Source organism: Neofelis nebulosa, chromosome 7 (genome assembly GCF_028018385.1).
Source record: "Neofelis nebulosa isolate mNeoNeb1 chromosome 7, mNeoNeb1.pri, whole genome shotgun sequence".
NCBI classification, from domain to species: Eukaryota; Metazoa; Chordata; class Mammalia; order Carnivora; family Felidae; genus Neofelis; species Neofelis nebulosa.
This window is the reverse complement of record NC_080788.1, coordinates 137,524,495-137,547,601: the sequence shown is the minus strand read 5'-3', so window position 1 is coordinate 137,547,601 and position 23,107 is coordinate 137,524,495. Positions and strand designations below refer to the sequence as shown.

The 23,107-nt window shown below is 35.2% G+C and overlaps 1 protein-coding gene and 1 non-coding gene across 23 annotated transcripts in view; both read right to left on the bottom strand.

Moving 5' to 3' along the window:
* The window catches only part of UNC79 (unc-79 homolog, NALCN channel complex subunit), a 270,421-nt gene that overhangs the window by 164,405 nt on the left and 82,909 nt on the right, over positions 1-23,107 (bottom strand). For all 22 annotated transcript variants that reach the window (XM_058740150.1, XM_058740151.1, XM_058740144.1 and 19 more), the window contains 3 exons: positions 5,705-5,769; positions 787-875; positions 116-156 (listed from right to left, as the gene is read on the bottom strand). In XM_058740150.1, coding sequence (XP_058596133.1) covers positions 116-156; positions 787-875; positions 5,705-5,769 — 195 coding nt within the window. The remainder of the gene's footprint in view (positions 1-115; positions 157-786; positions 876-5,704; positions 5,770-23,107) is intronic.
* Positions 1,836-1,939, bottom strand: LOC131518346 (U6 spliceosomal RNA). Its single transcript, XR_009265036.1, has one exon. It is a non-coding gene; the product is annotated as a U6 spliceosomal RNA (small nuclear RNA).

Below are 23,107 nucleotides of genomic sequence, written 5' to 3'. Positions count from 1 at the left end.
GAATATAATACTTTGGTTACTGTCCTTGTAAAATAATACAGTACAAAAGGAGACAAACCAACCATGCCATTAGTCATGATTACTTATTATTCATCCTTTCTCATGTAAACCATACCTTGAGGCAGAAGCACATCAATGAGCCATTCACTGTGGTCCCTGTAAAGAAAAGCAAAATTCATTTTTGAGCTTCTTTGTAATGTTACCCTTCCACATGAATGTTTATAAGCTGCACGCTATTACTAAGAGGCTTTCGATAGAAAGGAAATGTCATTAAGAGCACTATCATAATCAACTTTTTAAAAGTCTAATGCATTGCAGCTAAATTATAAATTATTGGCATTTCATCATATTCACTTATCTTTAAATGATAGTTTCCAGATGCTAGTGAAGCCAACCAAAGTACAGCATGATGTGTACAACCCTGAGTGTGATTCTGTGAAACTAACAAGCAGGGAGAACCCATTTGAACTATACGTCACGTTTGAAAGCCATGGTTTTCTTTTCTTTTTCTCTTGTGGCCTTTTTTAACCGGGTCACTTGAAAATTGGAGCTGTTTTATTAAGTGTCACTGCTTTCTCTTATCACATGGGGAGAAGTACTGCAATTTTTCAAAGCTGAAATCTCTCAAATGAAAATTTGCTATATATCAAATATTTGACAAACTAACCTTTAAAAAACAGAGAGCTTAGTGGGAAATGTGGGCAATGTAACCAATTTAATAAAACTGGTTGTTCTTATCTTCTCTGGTTACCCTACTTTCTCTTCTTGGAGGACTCTTATACCTACCCCGCAATCCTCTGGCTGCATTCTTCGCAGAGATACAATGGGGGTGGTTTATCCCCTAGAGCTACTGACAGGGAAGGGTCGATACACATCTGAAACACAGGAAAAGGCAGAATGAACTCTCCTGTCCTGTTTATCACAATCCCCACATCGTAAGTGCAATCGTGACAGATTTTCAAAAGCAAACTGGAATAAATATTGTTAGTAAAACCCATTTTAACCTATAGCTATTTTTGCTGCACTGGCTGAGGAGTCCACACTGGAGATGTAAATGTGGCTACTGTGGTTTTTCATTTCTCCTGTTGTCTGCAGTTTCAAGTGACAAATAGTGTCAAGAAATCCACCCTCACTCCACAAAGAGAAAAAATCTTGTTCAATAGTGGCTCGAATTGCCTCTGTATTACTCGTACAGTAATTCCTTCTCGAAAGTGGTAAACATAGCAATCTCTCTTTAGGAAAAGGAAAACATATCAAGATTTTAAAATCATAACTGCTACCAAAATTCTGGCAGTAGAGAATTTTGCTTCTTAAAAGAAACCTCATTCAAAAAATTTCCCATGAAATCTAACACTGAGCAATTTGCTTTTCTTACTCTGAAATCTAAGTTCTATATCAGTCATCCAATGTTACATTTTTAGATGTTTTTTCCTTACACACATGACCTGTGGTTTGCTTAGCTCTGTTCAATTTTGGATTATTTATGGCTCAGTTTTCATGAGCCTAAGCACAGAGATGAAAAGTGTTAATTTTGCTGTTGATCATCAGTGTATTTTCCAGTATCTAGATATTTAAAATCAAGTGAATGCAACTAGCTAAGTTTTGTACTTTGCATCCTGTTAAATGTCTATAACTTACCAAAGTCATTTTGAATTCTGTTTTCCTGTCCTTCAGGAAATAATGAATCCATGCTATAGCTGACTGTATAGATAATGTGCCTAGGACACAAATTCCTCTGGAACTCCACTCTGACTTTTTTTTTTTTTTTTTTTTTAGCTGTTTTTACTGATTTGGGAGGAAAAATGAACTGAACTTATAACCCAAACAGCCTGACATTTAAAGTTAAAACCCTGAAGAATTTTGTGTGTCATCCTTGCACAGGGACCATGCTAAACTTCTCTGTATCATTCCAATTTTAGTATATGTGCTGCCGAAGCAACTATATGTGCTACCTGAAGAGTTTCAACAATTGGGGGAACAAGAGTTAGAACTCCTAAATTTCAATCGTTATACCATCAAAATCTGTAAATTATATATTCCCTGATGTTCCAAGTCCAGTGTGAAAATTTTCCTTAGATAAGTTTCATGCTTCTTTTAATGCCATGAATAACTACTTTTTGGTGTGTTAATCCAGGATTAGCAAACTTCCTGGAAATGATCAGAGAGTAAATAGTTCAGGCTTTGTGGACCATACGTTCTCTGTCACAACTACCCAACTCTGCTGTTGCAGCATGAAAACAGCCATAGACAATAATACACAAGTAAATGAGCACAGCTATGTTCCAATTAAACCTTATTTACAAAACAGTCAGTAGCCCAGATTTGGCTATGGGCCATTGTTTGCTGACTCCTGTGTTAGATAATTATCTGGGCTCCAAAGTATTTCATAAAGTGATCTGCAAACAGAACCAAGGAAAACCAAAAGCAGAGTGTGATATGATGAACTCTAAGTTCCAACATATTTTCATTTTGAATCCTGTAGGAGCTTTTGGCTCTTGCCTAAAAAATACTTTTTTGCAATGTATTGCAACCAAAATAGATAATACTTTTCTATTTGGCTAATCATCACTGCCTAGTGATAAAGCTCACGAATATGGAGACAGTATTTTTTGGACGGATAAATCCACTTTCCCTGAGTCTTCCCCATGTACCCCACGAAATCTGTTCTTCAAAATAGTTACTTTACTTTCATTTCTAGTGAGTCATTGATACTCCTGTCAGGTAAACATATTTTTTCATTCCATTCAAAAGGAAAAACTCCTAGGCTGTTAGAACTATAATCACTAGTGATTAGCTAGGTGACCTCTGACATGTTCAATGAATTAGTTCATATGACCCATCACATTTGTGGATAGTAGGGTCAACTCTGTTTACTCTGAACAGGCCAGTTTACATCCATATTAATATGTTCATATCTGACTGCTGCATTAAAAATAGTTATTTTCCATTTATAAATACAATGATGCCCAACGTAGAGGCTTGAGAAAATGGAGAGAAGAAGAATATTTAAGTAACTCATTAACCCTCCATTTCGATGCAATCACTAATAACATTCTAATGAGTATTATTGGTTGTTTTTCACTATAAATATGAATATAAATGTATATTTATGTGATTTTTAAATTAAATTGGCATCATACTATACAAATTCACGACTTCATTTTCATTTAACATTATTCTGTACCTATCTGGATGTTGCATACCCTCAACCTATATGTCATATGGTCATATCTATGTGAGTTTGAGGAGTGCTTATATTGTAATGAAAAAAACAATACTGAGCCAGACGTGTTGTCGAGCAAAAACAGCCCCAGCACTGAAATCATTAACAAGAATGTTACCTTTCCAAGGAAGCAGAGTAAAAATACAAAAGAAAACTCTTCAGGAAAACTGGAGTTCAGAAAGTAAAATCTGGAGGGCGATAAAAATGTTTAGGCAGACAGAGATGGTAGCTACACAGCATTGTGAATGTGCTAAATGCCATTGAATCATTCCCTTTAAAATGGTTACTTTTATGTTATATGAATTTCACTTCAATAAAATGGGACTTTAGAAAGTAGATGGTGTGGCCTGTCCTGCACAACTGGCTACAGGGACCAGCTTGTAAGAGAAAGAAAAGCAAAGCCAGACCAGGGCGGTGGACTAACCCATTTGCCTAGAAGGGAGGGAGAAAATCTAATTTGTGACGACTTCTGTGAGTAGAAAATCAAAAGTCACTACTAATTAGGAAGTCAGAAGACTCCTGAGAATGCAGGCTGACATAAGATCAGGAGGAAAGTAACCGGAAAAATCAAACAAAAAATACCTCCTTTCTATCCATATCTGAGTAAACCAAAAGAGGGCATTGTAACATAGGCAGAAAGAGAAAAGGGCAGCTATAGAAACTAAAGTAAGGGAGCTATGCAATTCTCACCACCGTGAAGAATTAAGCTGAATTCCATGGCTAAAATGAACTCACATGTGTTTAGCTCAAAATGTCATCACACCAAAGAAAAGTACCTTTGAACCCCAAATGTTTGTGGAATTTCAGAGGAGGGGCACACATAGTAGGATGGGTAAGAACTATGCTTCCATTAGTGAGTTACCCTCACACACGCTCTTTCTCAACATAAAGTCATTCAATGTGCCTTCTTTAATTAATTATTTTATTTTATTTTTTAATGTTTTATTTATTTAAGAGGGAGAGAGAGAGAGCACACGCCAGTGGAGGAGGGGCAGAGAGAGAGGGAGACAGAGGATCCAAAGCAAGCTCCACACTGACAGCAGAGAGCCTGACGTGGGGCTAGAACTCATGAACCGTGAGATCATGACCTGAGCAGAGATTAAGAGTTGGAGGCTTAACCTATTGTGCCGTTCACACGCCCCTATTCATTTTTTATTTTAGAGAGAGAGAGCATGAGCAGGGGGGAGGAACAGAGGGGGAGAGAGACAAAGAGAAAGAGAAAGAGAGAGAGGGAGAATCTTAAGCAGACTCCATGCTCAATGCAGGGCTCTATCCCATAACCCCGAGGTCATGATCTGAGCTGAAATCAAGAGTTGGATGCTCAACTGACTGGGCCACCCAGGCACCCTTCAATTTGCCTTTATAAAAGCAGAGATCAAGCATAATAATACAACAATGTTCTTTGTTAGTAAGGTATATCCGGATGACAATGTTATTATTGGCACTCCTCTGACATTTTTGGTATATGAAACACATTTTGGGGTCCCTTTATATTTCTTTTTTGGTTCCGTGTATATTTATATTTCTTATGTCTCATTTTACCTCTTCTACTCTGTTTCTATAAGATGATACTATTATGTTTCTATTATTTGGTAATCTTTATTATTATATGGTAATCTATTATTTGGTAGTCTTCCTGTCTATAGAAGAGAGGCAAGCTCCCATGACACTAGGTTCTAACAATTATCTGTGAATTCTAATGACTTGACCTAACTCCCACTCTTCGTAATATAAAAATTAATCCTTGCAAATCCAGACACAGGTCTCTCCAGCCAAGTGTTGTATCCAACAAATATACCATAAATAATTTTGTTAAAAGGTGTGATTATTTTTCCTAACATTCAAATTCAACAATTTAGGGTTATAACAAAAGAACCGATCTGATGTGGCAGAAAAAGAATAAGGCTGAGAGTCAAAGTACCTGGTTCTGGCTTAGAAAAGTGTCTTGGCCTCTCTAAACCACTGTTCCTTACCTCTAAGGTACCTTTCCATGTGACTGCTGCCCAACTACCTCTTAGTCATTTTGATTAAGTCATATCTGTGATCTGAGCTAAGACTTACCAATTTTATCAAGTTTTTCTATGACACTTGAATTCATGTAGTCATACACTAGACACTCACAATTTGAAATGAGTGAAACAGGGGCAAAGTACATTTCCCTGAATTTATTAGCTCAGACAGAAGCCAAATAAGGACTATATAAGTGTTTCACCAGGAGTATTCTGCTAATTACTCATTGCTACACAGCAGTTGACCATGAAATCATAGCCAAACCTGCAGACACCACTATTCATTGCTCTGTCCTGAACCAACCCACCCAAGTACAGTCAGATTGAACACAGAGATGCTTGAGATTACTACAGAGCATAGGCCTTTGCTTTACAGAGAAGGATGTGATCTACTCCATTTCATTCAGCAGTTTGCTCCTGATAATTTGACCACTGACAATACAATATGGCACCAGGTCTAATAAAACAGTACCTTCACAGCTGGCTTGTTAATTGCATTGTGGCATTCAATGTGCTGGCAGTGGATGGGATTCCAAGCTGTAAAGCAAAGCATAGCTGATGAATACTTCTCATTGAAATTACTTGTGCCTTAGTAAAGGCATAGCAAATACTACACTAGTTTTCTTTTTCCTAAATAGAACCATCATAGGAAGGCTTCCTAAAATAATCATTTTTTTTTAATCTATGACAAATTTAACAATTGAACAAATATATCACAACTCCATACATTTTCCCACAGGGAAATACAAGCTAATATAATGTGGCATACATGGTACAATAACATTACCTCACAGTGATATATACCATTAAGTTCTCGAAGGTTTTGTATCTATGGTTTCACTTCATCCTGCCAACAAGTCTGTAGGATAGGTATAGCAGATTATTAACTTCATTTCACATACGAGTAAGTAAAAGTTAAAAAGGTTAAGTAGCTCACTACGGTCACAGAGTTAGTACCTGACAAGCTGAGACTAGAACCTCTATCTCTTGGATCTCAACACCTGCTCTTTTCATTGTAGTGTGTACTATGCTGAACATCCTAGATTTCTGGCACCAGGAAGTGCTTCAAACTGATAATAACTGAAATGAATGCTAAGGCAACTTCCACTATTCCATTTCCCACCCCATTCCCAGCAAATGTGGAGACTGAAAAGATGAGTTTCTTGCCCAAATGAAATACATCTCTCTCTCACACCACAGATTGGGACCCACAGACTAATGTCTGCTAGTTTGTTAATACCCACTCCTTAACACAGTATGCATGCAGAATATAGATAAGAAACAAGTGATCTGGGATAGATTGGAATGAAAGTCACAACAAGTATTTATCATCATCTAGATGATTCTGTAAGTCAAAGCACTTAGCTAACAATATTCCATCATTACAAAATGCAATAAAAGTACATATTTGGAAGTAGGACATTTTTCTAAATCACCAAATTCTAATCTTATAGGACTATGATCGGCCTAATATACAAGAATTTGCAGATGAGAGGATATTCTTACTTACTTATAAATCCAATTGTAATTCAAAAACATGTATTGATAATATTCCAGACCTAATTTATGCTCCAAATATAAAGTGTTTTTTTTTCCCCCAGGGGTGTTCCACCTTCAAATCTTCTAGCCTACGGTTAGACCAAGTATAAGATTATGTGTCTGATTTAAAATTTAGGAAAATATGGTCAACAGAGCCATTGACCTTGAAAAATACACAGTGGGTCAATTTATGTAGAAAGAAGATAAGAAATATAGACCAGAAACCACTACTCTAATAACACAGTATCATATTGCTTATATGTTCGATAGAAAGAAAGAAGAAATGAGTAAGGAATGGATGAATGAAGAAATAATTTGAATATAGGCATTCCAAAACTATAAAATTTGTTTACTACATGTGGAAAAGTCAGGATGAAAATAGAGAATAGCAAAAAAAGTTTTCTTGTGTAACTAGAGAAATCTAGAAAAAAAGAAAGAAAAAAGACTGCCTTTAACAAGTATAGGAGTTGCAAATACATGGGACAAGTATCTCATTCCTCCAATCCCAAACTCATGACAGATATCACTAATCCATAAGAGCCTTCCTTCTTGCTGAGTCCAAAACTGGCCTTAGGATCCTTCTCAACACTGAGCTTCAGAAAGTTGCCACTAATAAAACAGAGTTAGCACACAAGATAACATATGCTAGCCATTTCTGAATCTCTATATTATGAGAATATTTGGAGATCACTTTACAAATATTAAGAATCCTGACACTTAGAAACAGCGGTAATATTCAAAATATATAGCAACTGCTATGGCAAAGGCACAGAGAAATAAAAATGTACAACAGCGATAGCACTTTATCAGGGCTCTAAAGACTCCTGCTTTTCAAGAAATTAATGCTTTATATGTGGGGATATCCAGGAGGTCCTACCCCTCTAATATTCTATTTCATTTTTACAGAGCGTCACTGAGTTAAGAAAAGATTGTAAGATACCTCACTTAGTTTACCAAAGTCACACTAGATTTAAACTTACTAAAATATGGATTCTTAGCCTTTCTTGTGTATCAAAAATCACTTGTCAAGATTTTTAAAAATATGATACCTGAAAATCATGTTAGATCTACTGAATCAAACTCTTTACTTTTTTTTTTTTTTTTTTTTTTTTTTTAGAGAGAGAGAGAGAGAGATAGCATGTGAGTTGGAGAGAGGGGCAGAGTAAGAGAGAGAGATAATCTTAGGCAGGCTCCAGCTTCAGCATGGAGCCTGACACAGGGCTTGATCCTACAGGCCTGGGATCATGACCTGAGCCAAAATCAAGAGTTGAATGCTCAACCGACTGAGCCACCCAGGGATCCTAATTACAAGTATTTGTAATTAGGAAAAGCACTACAATTGATTCTGATATAGGATTGATCTACATACCTTACCATATGGCAAATATACTCATGATGGATCTCCCTTCATTTGAAAATAAAAACAAAAAAACATAATATAAAAACATGGTAGGTAATAAATCTGCTTCCAACTACAACGGAGCAAATGGTATTAAAGATGCCTTTCTACTATAAACAACTAGAAAACTGGAAAATATATATGAAACAACTGTTTTCAGAAACTGAACTAGGTAGTGTAGGACAATGATCCTTGAGAAAAGAGAAACAATAAAGTCAGTCTTACAATCAACATGACTTTCATCCCAGAAGTAATTTCTAGACCTTGGACATAGAAGGAGAAAGATAAGCATCCACAAAAACTTGAGTTTAAAGAGGTAAGGTGGCTTGTATTTGCTGGGTAGTGTGCCAAAGAAGAGGGAGCTATGTGAAGAAAGAGCTCCAGAAATTTGACCAAGAATCCTTTTGGGCCTTTGGCTTTATACTAAGAAGAACACGTGTAAGGCAAAACTCCATTAGGCTGCATAGAAAACAACTATGGAGGATCTGTAAGCAGAATAATTCCTACATCTCATACAGGACTGGGAGATATTCAAGTTCCAACCAGTCAGAGTAAAGGGAACTCAGTGAAAACCTGGGACATTCAACAGAGATGACTCTAGCAGGTCATACCTTAGCAGTAGGGCTAAACCAACATTAGGGACAAGGCTATTCCAGGCTTACCCTAACAAAATATAGGAACAGGACTTAAAAGTGTAAAGTTGATCCACCAGTAACTTGATAGCCAAAACAAACCTCAAAACACTGTAACGAAAGACAACAAAATCCAGATACTCAATAATGCAATACTCATTAAGTCCAGAATCCAATTAAAAAATTACTGATACGGGGCGCCTGGGTGGCGCAGTCGGTTAAGCGTCCGACTTCAGCCAGGTCACGATCTCGCGGTCCGTGAGTTCGAGCCCCGCGTCAGGCTCTGGGCTGATGGCTCGGAGCCTGGAGCCTGTTTCCGATTCTGTGTCTCCCTCTCTCTCTGCCCCTCCCCCGTTCATGCTCTGTCTCTCTCTGTCCCAAAAATAAAAAATGTTGAAAAAAAAAAAATTTAAAAAAAAATAAAAATTACTGATATTTGGAAAGGGAGGAAAATGTTACCCATAATCAGGAAAAAAACTGACCAACAGAAATAAATCCAGAAGCTATAGAGACAAGGTAGTTAGCAAACACGGACTTTAAAACTGCTACTTTAAAACATATTCAAAGGAAAATATGAACACAATGAGGATAGAGATGAAAGATAATAAAAGAAAAATGAAATTTATAAAATTAAAAATATAATATAGAACATGGGAAATTCACTGAATGGGCTTAATAGCTTATTAGACAATGCAGAAGGAAAGATCAGTGAATTAGAAGACATAACAACAAACTATCAAAACTGTAGTAGTGGAAGAAAAATAGAGCTTCAGTGAGCTGTGGGAAAATATTAGGCAGTATAAAGCACATGTAGTTAAAAGTCCAAAAGGGGAAAAGGGGGGGAAGAGTGAAGACATTTGAAGAAACAATGGTCACAATTTTTCAAATCTAATAAACACTATAAGCCCACAGATCTAAGAAGCTCAGTGAATCTTAGGCAAAATTAAATCAAAGGAAATCACACCAAACTCATTATAATCAAATTGATTTAAAACCATGATAAAGAGAAAATCTTAAAAGCAGCCAGGAAAAAAAAGACACATTACTTACAGGGGAACAAAGATAAGAATGATCGCTGATTTCTCTCCAGAAACCATGCAAGCCAGAAGACAATGGAACATCTTTAATAGGCTGAAAGAAAAAAACTGTCACCTAGAATTCTATAGCCAGTGAAAATATCCTTCAAAAATGAATATGAAATAAAGGCTATTTGAAGACAAACACAAGATAAGAGAATTCATTGCCAGCTGGGCTCCACAACAAGAATTGTTAAAGGAAGGCTGATGGAAAATGATACCAGATGGAAGCTAGGACCTACACAAAGGCATAAAGAGTTCTGGATACAGCAAATATGGTGAATAACTGCAAAAGACCTTCTACTTATATTAGCATGTTGTTAAAAGATGATTCACTGTTTAAAACAAAAATAACAGCCATGTATTGTGAAACTAATAATATATATAGAAGTAAATATTTGAGGGGCACCTGGGTGGGTCAGTCAGTTAAGCATCAAACTCTTGATTTCAGCTCAGGTCATGATCTTACAGTTTGTGAGTCCGAGCCAGGCATCAGGCTCTTCGCTGACAGCACGGAGCCTGATTGGAATTCTCTCTCCCTCTCTCTTTGCCCCTCACCCCCCCACACACACACACACACTCTCTCTCTCTCAAAATAAATAAATAAACTTTAAAAAAAGAAGTAAATATTTGATAACAAGAACAAAAAAGGATGAGAGGGAGGACATGAAAGTGCACGGGGTTCTTACACTACATGCAAACTAGTATAATATTATTTGAAGGTAGACTGTGAAGTTAAAGGTGCATATTGTAAACCCTAGAGCAATTCTTCTTAAAAGGAGGTATAGCTAATACAGAGATAAAATGGAATGCTAAAAATAATTAACCAAAAAGAAAACAAGATATTAAAAAGAAAAGAGACAAAGAATAGATGGGACAAACAGAAAATGAGTGTAAGATAATAGACTTAAGTTATTTTAATTACATTAAATGTAAATGGCCTAAACAATAATTACATTATATGTAAATGGTCTAAAAGGCAGCGATTGTCAAATATCATTTAACTTTTTCAAAAAGCATGGCCTGAATAAATGCTGCCTGTGAGAAACACACTTGAAATATAAAGATAGATAAATTAAAAGTAAACAGAGGGGAATCTGGCTGGCTCAGTCAAAAGAGCATGTGACTCTTGATCTCAGGGTCATGAGTTCAAGCCCCATGTTGGGTGTAGAGATTACTTAAATAAGTATTTTTTTTTTAAAAGTAAACAGAAAAGTTATACCACACTAATATAATGCTAATCACAGGAAAGCTGGAGTGTCTATATAAATATCAGACAAATAGACCCCAGAACAAAGAATATTACCAGTAATAAAGAAGGATATTTGACAATGATGAGTCAATTCATCAAGATGACATAACAATTATAAATATGTGTGTATCTAATGATGGAGTTTCAAATTAAATGAAGCAAAACTGAGAGAACTAAAAGAGAAAGAAGTCCATAATTCGTGTTGTAAATTTCAACAATCCTCTCTCAGTATTGAGACAGTATTCTGGTCCATTACACAAAGCTCAAAAATTTAGATGGAGTGAAATCACAGTGTAAGTTTTCTGACCACATGGAATTAAACTAGAAATAAATAGCAAAAAGCTACCTGGAAAATCAGCAAAAACATGTACATTTAAACAAACACACTTCTACACAATCCATAAATGAAAGAAAAAGTCATAAGGAATATTAGAAAATATTCTGTACTGAAATACAATGCAATCACACCATATCAAATTTGTGGGCTGAAACTAAAGCAATGCTTTTAGGTAAATTTATGGCTTTAGACTCTTAAATTAGAGAACATAAAAGGTCCAAATTAATGATTTATGCTTCTATTTTAGTAATATAGAAAAACAATTTATGCTTCTATCTTAAAGCAGAAAAAAGAAGAAGTTAAACTCAATATTAAAGAGGGAATCACAAAGATAGAAGGCAGAAATCAATGAAATTGGAAACAAAAAACCAATAGGGAAAATCATAAAACCAAATGATGGGTCTTTGGAAAGTTCAATAAAATTGATAAACCCTCAAGCTACCCTGATGAATAAAAAATAGAGAAAAAAACAAATTACCAATATCAAGAATAAAAGGTAGAACATCACCACAGATTCTACAGATATGACAATAAATTTGGCAAGTTGGAAAAAATGTATATGCCATTTATTCCTCAAAATACAGACTACAAAATTATAAATATGACTGGACAAAAAGTAGAAAAGTAAAATGTGACATAATATTAAATTGAATTCATAATGTGAAACCTTCCTACCAAGAAAACCCCAAGTCTAGATAGATCCACAAGTGAATCCTCTTAACTATTTAAAGAATAAATAATGCAAACTAATTTTCTTTCAGAAAATAGAACAGTAAGAAACTCTCCCAACTCATTTTATGAGGCCAGTATTACTCTGGAAACAAAGCCAGATGACATTATAATAAAAGGAAACTAGATCAATGCCCCTCATAAATACAGGAGCAAAATATTTTAACAAAAACTAGCAAATTGAGTCTGGCAATATAATATAGCTGACAGTGTGGAGTTTATCCAAGGAAATACAAGGTTGTATTAACAATGCAAAGCAAATCAATGTAATTTACCATATTAACAAAATAAAGGGAAGAAGTCATGTGATCATCTCAATAGATGAAGATGTATTTGACCAAAATTGACATTCACTCATGATAAAAACTCTCAGTAAACTAAGAATAGACAGGAACTTCCTTACTCTGATAAAAAAGCATCTGTTGAAAGCCTACGGCTAACACCAGATTTAATGCTGCATGCATGCCCCATAGAGACAGAGGGAGAAAACAAAGATAGTCACTTGCAGTACTTCTATTTAACACTGAAGTGGACATATGAGCCAGCACAATGAGGAAAAGAAAGAGAGAAAGGAAGGGGCGACAGGGAGAAAGAAGAAAAGAAGGAAGAAAGGATGGAAGGGAGGGAGGGAGGGAGGGAGGAAGGAAAGGAGGCATGGCAGGAAAAAGAAAAATGTTTAATTATGTTAATTTGCCAGAGAGTATAATCATGTACATAGAAAATCTTAAGAACTTAAAAATAAGCTACAAAAACTAATAAGTGAATTTAGCAAGGTTGCTGGATATGAAGTCAAAATAGAAAAATCAATTACATTTCTATATAATGGCAATAAACAAGTAGAAATATTAAATTTTTAAATACTATTTACAACAGTATCAAAACCCACAAAACATTTAGGAATACCTTTAACAAAATATCTGTAAGACCTATACACTGAAAACTAGAAAATATTGCTGACACAAATTAAACAAGGCCTAAATAAATGGTTAGATATGCCATGTTCATCAATCGGAAGACTCAATTTTGAGTCTTTTCTCAAGATGTCAAATTATCTCTTTCTCCATTTTAAATAGCTATACTGGGGTGCCTGGGTGACTCAGTTGGTTACGCATCTAACTCTTGGTTTCCACTCAGGTCATGATCTCATGGTTGTGAGATCGAGGCCTGTGTCAGTCTCTATGCTGGGCATGAAGCCTGCTTGAGACTCTCTCTCTCTCCCTCTGTTCCTCCCCTGCTAATGCTCACTTGCTCTTTCTCTCAAAAAAAAAAAAAAAAAAAAAAAAAAAAAAAGTAGCTATACTGGACTTTCCTGTGATGTGTACCAATAAAGTTCCTTTTGTTGCTTAAGTCAGTTTCAACATTCTGTTATTTCCAACACAAAGGAATTCTAACTGATGCAAGTTCAGAAAAAAACAAAATTTCAGAATTCTTCTTGCCAAAGTAATTTTGATGATTTGAAGTTTGTATTGAATAATGATGTCTTAGTCTTTTGGGGCTGGTATAACAACCTACCACACACTGAACAGCATCCCACATTCATTACATTTATAGGATTTATTACCAGTATGCATTTTTTTTCATGCCTATTAAAAGAAGAACTATTACTGAAGGCATTTCCACATTCATAGAGTTTCTCTCTAGTTTGAATTATCTGGTATATAATGAGGTTTTTCTGCTAAAGGCTTTCTGGCTGAATTTGCATTCATAGTGTCTCTCACCTGCATGAGATCTCATGTGTCTAGTAAAGGATGATCAATCAGTAAAGACTTTCTCACACTTATTACATCCATAGGGTTTCTCTCCAGGATGGACTCTCTGGTGTCCAATCAGGTATTTGACAATACCTGACTAAATACTTGCCCTCATTCATAAGGTTTTCTTACCTGTATCAGTTTTTTTCATGGGTAATTTGAAATTAATTATAGTTGAATAATTTCTCATCTCCATTAAATTTAGAAAGCTTCTTTCTTCTAAATTAAGTAAATCTAAGTTATCTTTCAAACTCCTTCCACCTAAGACATGTTCATGGAGTTTTTGTCTGGATGGGACAATGTTTACACTGAGATGAAATATGTTTGCAAAAGCTTCATATTCATAGACTTTCTGCTTAGTAGGTGCTTCATCATAAACGAAATTCACTTGATTGAAAAGTCTCCTTAAATTCTTGGTGCATTCCTATTTGATTACCAATTTCCTAGTCATCTCCTGGACAACCTGGAGGTGGTGTTCCTTCCCCTACTATCCACAGCTGTCCTCCTGACTCCAAAGTGAAGATCATATCTGACATGGAAACTGAGCATCCCACTGATGTGAAGTTCCTATATTTCCCTAGCCTCACATCCCTAAAGGTAGTCCTTTAAGCAGGATCAAGCTGCTGCCACTTTTCCAGTGTTAAGCCAATGGCCATATCCTCAAAGGTCACAGATCCAGCACACAGAGTATAAGTAACTTGACAAGGTCATGAAGCGAGGTCACGCTGGAGTCAGGACTGCACCCACGCAGCCTGGCTTGCATCTTTGCACATATATGGAATGAACATAGCAATCAGGCCACATGACGATCTAGCTGATGCTTCAGGGGTGGCCAGTGGTCCAGTCGCCTGGCCACAGCCTCCTCATTCACACAAGTGGGGCTCCCTTAGGCAAAGATACATGTGCACCTGGCCCAAGAGACCCAACAGCCCTAGCCTGGCACAGGCCTCTGCACCCTTAGGGTGAAGAGATGGAAGCCATGCACAAGATGGTCCCCACTGGTGGGACTTAAGTCCTGGTTCAGGCCCACCTGGCTGCTGCATGGGCCAGGACAGCACCACCATGAGGCACAGTCCATACTCACCTGGCCACTAATGGGACCAGCAAAATTGATTTTAAAAAGAAAAAAGTGAAGGACCAACCAAACATATACTTCAAAGGAAAGGAAATATTATGCAGACACTTGAGAGAAAACATGTCTGAAAATTATCTAGTCTATGAGTCAAAATATTTTAGGAAGGTATTATAGCATCTGCAACTTGATGTAAGAACACATGGCCTCTATAAAAACAGAAGTAGAAAGTCACAGAAATTCATGGTGAGATGGGAAGCCAACAGAATGAGATAAAAAGGAATTTGGACAAGAGATATGATAAGTATAATTAAACCAAAAATGAAATAGCAGAATTAGAAATCCTAATTCAAAGCAATAAATAGAGCTGATTGGGGGGTGGGGGGCGGGAGTCAAATAAGTTACACAGTAAACCAACCTGAGAAGCTAAGAATATAGAAGATAAATGTATGGGAAATAGTGGTTAGAATAGCTACACAGTACAGAAAATGAAATTTGACCTATGAATTATAGGTATTCCTGAGGGACATACCAACCTGAAAAAGCAATAATTTAAAATTTCATTAATGAGAAATTTCCTAAAAAAGATTGAAAAGGGATCTGAAAGCACTCTTAACGTTATTGGTGAAAGTCAATAAAAAGATACTCATACATAAAGATACTTAAGAAAAGTCTTTTTAATAAGTAAATCTCCAAGAATTAAGAACGACCAAAAGGATTTCTATAAGAGACAAATCACACTTGTCTAAGATTTGTCTTCTATAATTCTAAATGCCAGAAAATAATGAAGCAATATTTACATATTTTTCACAGTGAAGCAGTCTTCTTTCATGTGTGAAGAAATAGAAAGACATTCTTAAATATGCCTGAACTCAAAAAATACATATGACCTACATTCCACTCTTGAAAATATTATAAGAAAAAAGTTTAGGTTCCATTTCCCCAAAAATGACAGACAAATTAATTTAAGCTGATTCTCCTACTGAGAACAATTACAAAACTGGACAAGATTAAAAGCAAAACCAACAACAACAAAAACAGAGAACTTTAGGGGGTGTTAAGGGGCCATGATCCAAAAAAAGAAGGAATCATCAAAAGGTGGACCTGGCATTTGATGCCACACCTCCTTCTTTACCAATTTCTCTATATGCCAATCCCACAAGATGAACAGATTTCAACAAACTATTTGAAGTAGGGGAACAAAAATTGAAAATGGGAGACCTAAAAATCCCCCTAGGACGTGGGCAGAGGTCTCAAAAGGCCACACCATAGAGTAAAGGGGAACCAGAATTAGACTAACCCTCAAAGGGACTCAGAACCAGCCTCAAATCATCTCAAGAATGGATCATAGGTCTTCTTTTTTTAAGCTGCACTAAAGTGACCTGGATTGCTAATGTCCATAGCCTCAAAATTTCCAGAAGCAAAAGCAAATCCTGTTTGAAGAAATATAATCTTCTAAACCTCAAATTAGCTCTACAGTTTTTCTATCGGCTTGCACACAATTTATAATATATACAAATATAAATATATATATGTATAAATAATGAATGAATAAATTTATACACACACACAAGACAAGTAAACAAAAGAAACAACAATAAAATCAGAATTTTCAGAGATTCAAAAATTGAGTTATCAGAAACCAACTAACTTTCAAATAACTATGCTTAATATGTTCTATAAAGTAAAAGACAAGTTTAAAAATATCAACAAGGAATTGGAATTTCTTTTTTAAAGCACCAAATGGAAATTCTAGAACTTAAAAATACAGTGAGCAAAACTAAAAATACAATTGGGAGGCTAAAGGATTAGTGAACAGGAAGACAAGTCAGAAGCAAGATTCAGAGTGTAGCACAGAAAGATGAATATATATAACTTTTAAGAAATATTGGCCACAGAAGAAGAAAGCATTAGTAAACTTGAGGACAGATTAATATAAACCCAACTAAAGCACAGACAAACTTTCCCCCCTCCCCAAAAGCGGGGCAGTGGGGGATGGAATACCTGAGACCTCTGAAACAATAGAAAATATTTTTTTAAATCCTAAGATGAGAGCTGACAAAGAAAGGGCACAATAAATACCTGTAGAGGATAACAACCAACATTTTTCCAACACTGAAGAAGAACATGAAACCACAGATTCAAGAAGCTCAACGAATCTCAAATAGAATAAATAAAAAGACCTTTACTCTTAAGCAGATCATAATGAAACTATATGAAATTTAGTATCATTACGAAGCACTGAAAATCAAGAAAAAATCTTTAAAAGAGGCAGAGAAAAAATATATTACATTTAGGGATACAATCATAAGAATGATGTCTAATTTCTGTCTGATAATTTGTTTCATTATCAGAAACAATGGAATGACATCTTTGAAGTCTGCGCCTGGGTGGCGCAGTCGGTTAAGCGTCCGACTTCAGCCAGGTCACGATCTCGCGGTCCGTGAGTTCCAGCCCCGCGTCAGGCTCTGGGCTGATGGCTCGGAGCCTGGAGCCTGTTTCCGATTCTGTGTCTCCCTCTCTCTCTGCCCCTCCCCCGTTCATGCTCTGTCTCTCTCTGTCCCAAAAATAAATTTAAAAACGTTGAAAAAAAATTAAAAAAAAAAATTCAGATTACAGTGCAATTACAGTGGAAATCAAAACAAAAAATTATTAGAACCCAAATATCTGAAAAGATTCTTCTAAATAACACAGGCAAAGAAAGATCTAGCACTAGAAATTTTTAAATATTTTTAAATCAATGATTGTAAAAACACAACAAACCAAAATTTGTGGGATACAGCTAATGTAGAGCTTAGAGGGAAACTGATAACCTTACATGGAAAATTAGAAAAAAATTAATGTTGAAAGCCAACAATTTAAGCTTTCACTTCAAGAAGCTAGGGAAAAGAAAGAAGAGAAAATTAAATTCAAAAAAAAGAAAAGGAAGAAAATAGTAAAGACAAGGGCAGAAAGCAATGAAATACATAACTATTACTGTTTTCTTCTCTGTTGTTCTTGTTTTAGTTCATCTAAGTATTTGTAAAAAAAAAAAAAAAATAACACCTTTCCTGGATAAAGCTCTCGATCAACTGGAAATAAAACAAAATGTCTCCAAACTGACCATAAAGGATATCTGCAAAACCCAAGAGCTAAACCCACACTTAATGGTGAAATATTCCCTAAAGTTAGGAGCAAAGCAATGCTGGCCATTCTTACCACCTCTATTCAACATTGTTCTAAAAGTGCTAGGCAATGAAACAAACAAACAACAATAAATGTTAACAAAATTAGAAAGTAGCAAATTTGTCTTTACAGATGACCACATTTATATAGAAAATCCGACTAACCAACAAACTACTAGAACTAATAACTGAATTTAGCAAAGTCATGGGATAAAGATGAATATGCAAAAATCGACTGAATTTCTGCATACTGTTAATAAACAAATGGAAATTAATATTTTAAATAATGCCATTTACAACAGCAACAAAAAAATCAAATATCTAGCAACTAATTTAACAAAAGAAATACAAAAATTCTATACTGAAAACTACAGAACACTGTTGAGAGACTTAAATAATGAAAACTTAAATAATGAAGAAATATATCATGTTCATGGATTAGAAAACATATTTTTGCAATGTCAGTTTTTTCCTAATAGAATTACAGATTTAACACAATACAGATCGAAATCTCAGCAGAATCATTTTTGCAGAAATGAAAGCCAATACTAAAATTTATATGGAAATGCATTAGACATAAAATAGGGAAGATGATCAAAGAAGAAAAACAGACTTGCAGTATCTGACTTCAAGACTATAAAGCCAAATTATTTAACATAGTTTATACTGGTATTCAGATCAATGAAACAAAATAGACTCCAGAAACATACTCACATATATATGACCAAGAGGCCAATATAAGCCAATATAAGAAAAAGGATAAACTTTTTAACAACGGGTGCTAGAACAAACCATAAGGAAATAAATGAATCATACCCGCCACACACAAAAATTAAACTTAAATGGGGGAGCCTGGGTGGCTCAGTCGGTTAAGTGTCTGACTTCTGCTCAGGACATGATCTAGCGGTTTGTGGGTTCCAGTCCCGCATCAGGCTCTGTGCTGATACCTCAGAGCCTGGAGCCTGCTTCAGAGTCTGTGTCTCCCTCTCTCTCTGCCCCTCCCCTGCTCGTGCTCTCTCAACAGTAAATAAATGTTAAAAAAAAAAAAAAAAAATTAAACTTAAATGAAGCATACACCTAAATGTGCAAGCTGAACTAAAAGCTTCCAAAAGAAAACAAGGGAGAATATCTTCATGACCTTGGAGAAGGTACATATTTCTTAGAACAAAAAGTCACTAACCATAAATGAAAAAATGATAAATTTTAATTTATCAAAATTAAAAACTCATGCTCATCAAAAGACACTGTTAGGAGAGTAAAACAGCAATCCTAGATTGAAAGAAAATATTTGTAATATATAAATCTAACATATGACTCCTACCAAACGACATAAAAAAACAACTGTATAACAATAATAAAAAAGGCAAACAAGGGCGCCTGGGTGGCTCAGTCGGTTGAGCGTCAGACTTCGGCTCAGGTCATGATCTCACAGTTCGTGAGTTCGAGCCCCGCGTCAGGCTCTGTGCTGACAGCTTGGAGCCTGGAGCATGCTTCGCATTCTGTGTCTCCCTCTCTCTCTCTGCTCCTCCCCTGCTCACACGCTGTCTCTCTCTCAAAAATAAATAAAGATTTTTTTAAAAAAAGGCAAACAATCCAATTAATGCCTATGCAAAAGATTTTAGCAGGTACTTCATAAAATAAAAATATCTAAATGACCAATAAGCATATGAAAAAATACTCCACATCAGTCACCCAGGAAATGCAAATTAAAACCACAATGAGATACACACACCCCCAGAATAGCTAAAATTTAAAACACTGCAAAGTGTTAGCAAGGGTGTATAGTATCTGAAACTCTCATACATTGTTGAGTGAAATATAAAATGGCATAAACACTTTACAGAGCTGTTTAGAATTTTCTTATAAACCCTATGACCCAGCAATTCCACTTTTAGAACTATATACCCAAAAAAAATGAATGCATATGCCCACACAAGATTTGTATAAAACGTTCATAACAGCTTCATGTATGTTGGCCATAAACTTAAAACAAACCAAATGTACATCAATATCAGAGTTGAAAACAAAACAAAACAAAACAAAATTGTGGTATGTTCATGCAGTGGAATACTTACTTTTAACAATAAAAAGAACTACTAATATCGTCAACAATACAAATTAATCTCAGTAACATGTTGAGCGAAGAAGTCAGAAATAAAAGAATACATACTTTGATCTCTACTTATATAAATCCCTGAATTATATGAATATAGGAATTATACATAAACAGGAGTAGTGACTACATCAGAGTGGAAGAAAGGGCATTAACTGTTAAGAGTCATGCCATTACTTTCTGGGGTGATGGAAACATTCTATTATGTTTATGTGGGTAATGATTAAATGAGCATTATACATTTGTCAAAATTGATCCAGCCATGCACTTGATACTTGTGCACCTTGCTATATATGGAATATGCCTTTAAATAAAGTATTACACACACCAACAAAAGAGAGATAATGCCTGACAATTTCCCAAAACTGATAAGAGATATCAAGCCAAGAAGTCCTATGAACCTCCCAAAAAGACAAACATAAATAATATCGCAACTAAATGTATCATAGTAAAGCTACTGAAAAAATAAAAAATAAAAAAATAAAGAAAACCTACTCTCAGCAATGGATAGATCATCCAGACAGAATCAATAAAGAACTGCATATTTGAGCACTATAGACCAAATGAACATGACAGACATGTACAGAACATTCTATCCAACAACAGTATAATACACTTTCTTCCCAAGCACACATGGAACATTTTCCAAGCTAGACCATATATACAAGCCACATATATAGAGAAACAGGCCACAAAACAAGTCTTGGCAAATTCAAGAAGATTGAAATCATACCACATACCTTCTCTGACCACAACAACATGAAACTAGAAATCAGTAACAAGAAGAAAAATGGAAAAATCATAAACACATGGAAATTAAACAACACTCTCTTGAACAACCAATGGGTCACAGAAGAAATTAAAGGGGAAATAAAAGTTTCCTGAGACACAAATGGAAACATACCTATGAGATGTGGTAAAAGCAGTTTTAAAAGGGAAGTTCACAGTAATAAATGCCTACATTAAGAAGCAAGAAAAATCACAAATAAAAAACCTAACCCCACTAGAAAAAGAAAAAAAACTGAGCCCCAAGTCAGCAGAAGAAAGGAAATAATTAAGAGTAGAGCAAAAATAAGTGAAATAAAGAACAGAAAAACAATAGAAAAGATTAACCAAACTAAGAGTTGGTTCTTTGAAAAGATAAACAAAACTGGCAAATCCTTAACTAGACTAACTAAGGAAAAAAGAGAGAAGACCCCAATCAACAAAATTTTAAATGAAAAAAGAGACATTATAACTGATACCCCAGAAATACAAAGGATCGTGCGAGGCTACTGTGAACAACTGTATCTCAACAAACTGGACAACCTAGAAGAAATGGAAAAATTTTTAGAAACATACAACTTACCAAGACTGGATCAAAAAGAAATAAAAAATCTGAATAGACTATTAGTAAGTAGATTGAATTAGTAATCAAAAATCGCCCAATGAACAAAAGCCCAGAAACAAATGGCTTCACTGATGACTTTTCCCAAACATTTAAAGAAGAAAACACCAATCTTTCTCAAACACTTCCAAAAAAAATCAAAGAGGACAGAACATTCCCAAACTCATTTTATGAGGCCAGTATTATCCTGATACCAAAACCAGAAAAGACACTATTAGAAAAGAAAACTATAGGCCAATATCCCTGAATAATATAGAAGCAAAAATTGTCAGCAATACTAGCAAATACTAGCAAACCAAATTCAGTAGCTAATAAAAGTATCATTTACCATGATCAAGTAGGATTTATCCCTGGGATACAAGGATCACTCAACATATGCAAATCAATTAATGTGATACATCACTTAATAGAATGAAAGAAAAGAATCATATGATCATTTCAATAGACACATAAAAAGCCCTCGACAAAATTTAACATCTATTCATGATAAAAAGTCTTAAACTACATGCCAGAAACATCTCAATATACTAACGGCCATATGTGACAAGCCCAACAGTTAACAACATACTCAGCAATCAGAGGTTGAAAACCTTTCCCCTAAGATCAGAACCAAGACAGGGTGCCCATTCTCACCACTCCTATTCAACATAGTACTGGAAATCCTAGCTAGAGCAATCAGGCAAGAAAAGGAAATAAAAGGTATCAGAGTTGGAAAGGAAGAAGTAAAATTATCCCTATTTGCAGGTGACATGATTTTTATATAGAAAATCCTAAAGACTCAACCAAAAATCTGCTATATCTAACCAATGAATTCAATAAAGTTGCAGGATACAAAAATTAACATATAAAAATAAGTAACATTTCTATACATTAACAATGAACTTTCTGAAAAAGAAATTTAAAAAACTGATCCCATTTACAATAGCATCAAAAACAATAACATTATTAGGAATAAATTTAACCAGAGAGGTGAAATATCTCTAAACAGAAAACTATAAAAACAATAATTAAAGAAACCAAAGACACAAATAGAAAGGTATTGCATGTCCATGGATTGGAGGAATAATTATTAAACTATCACTACTACCAAAAGCCATCTATAGATTCAATGCAACCCCTATCAAGATTCCAATGGCATTTTCTACAGAAGTAGAAAAAACACTCCCAAAATATATATGGAACCACAGAAGACCCCAAATAGACAAAGAAAGCCTAAGAAAGGAGAACAAAATAGGAGGCAACACACTCCCTGATTTCAAAGTATATTATAAAGCTACAGTAATCAAAACACTATGGTACTGCATAGAAACAGACAAATAAACCAATGAAACTGAATCAAAAGCCAGGAGATAAACTGAAACGTATACAGCCAACTAATATTTGACAAGGGAGTCAAGAATACTTCAATGGACAAAGACAATTTC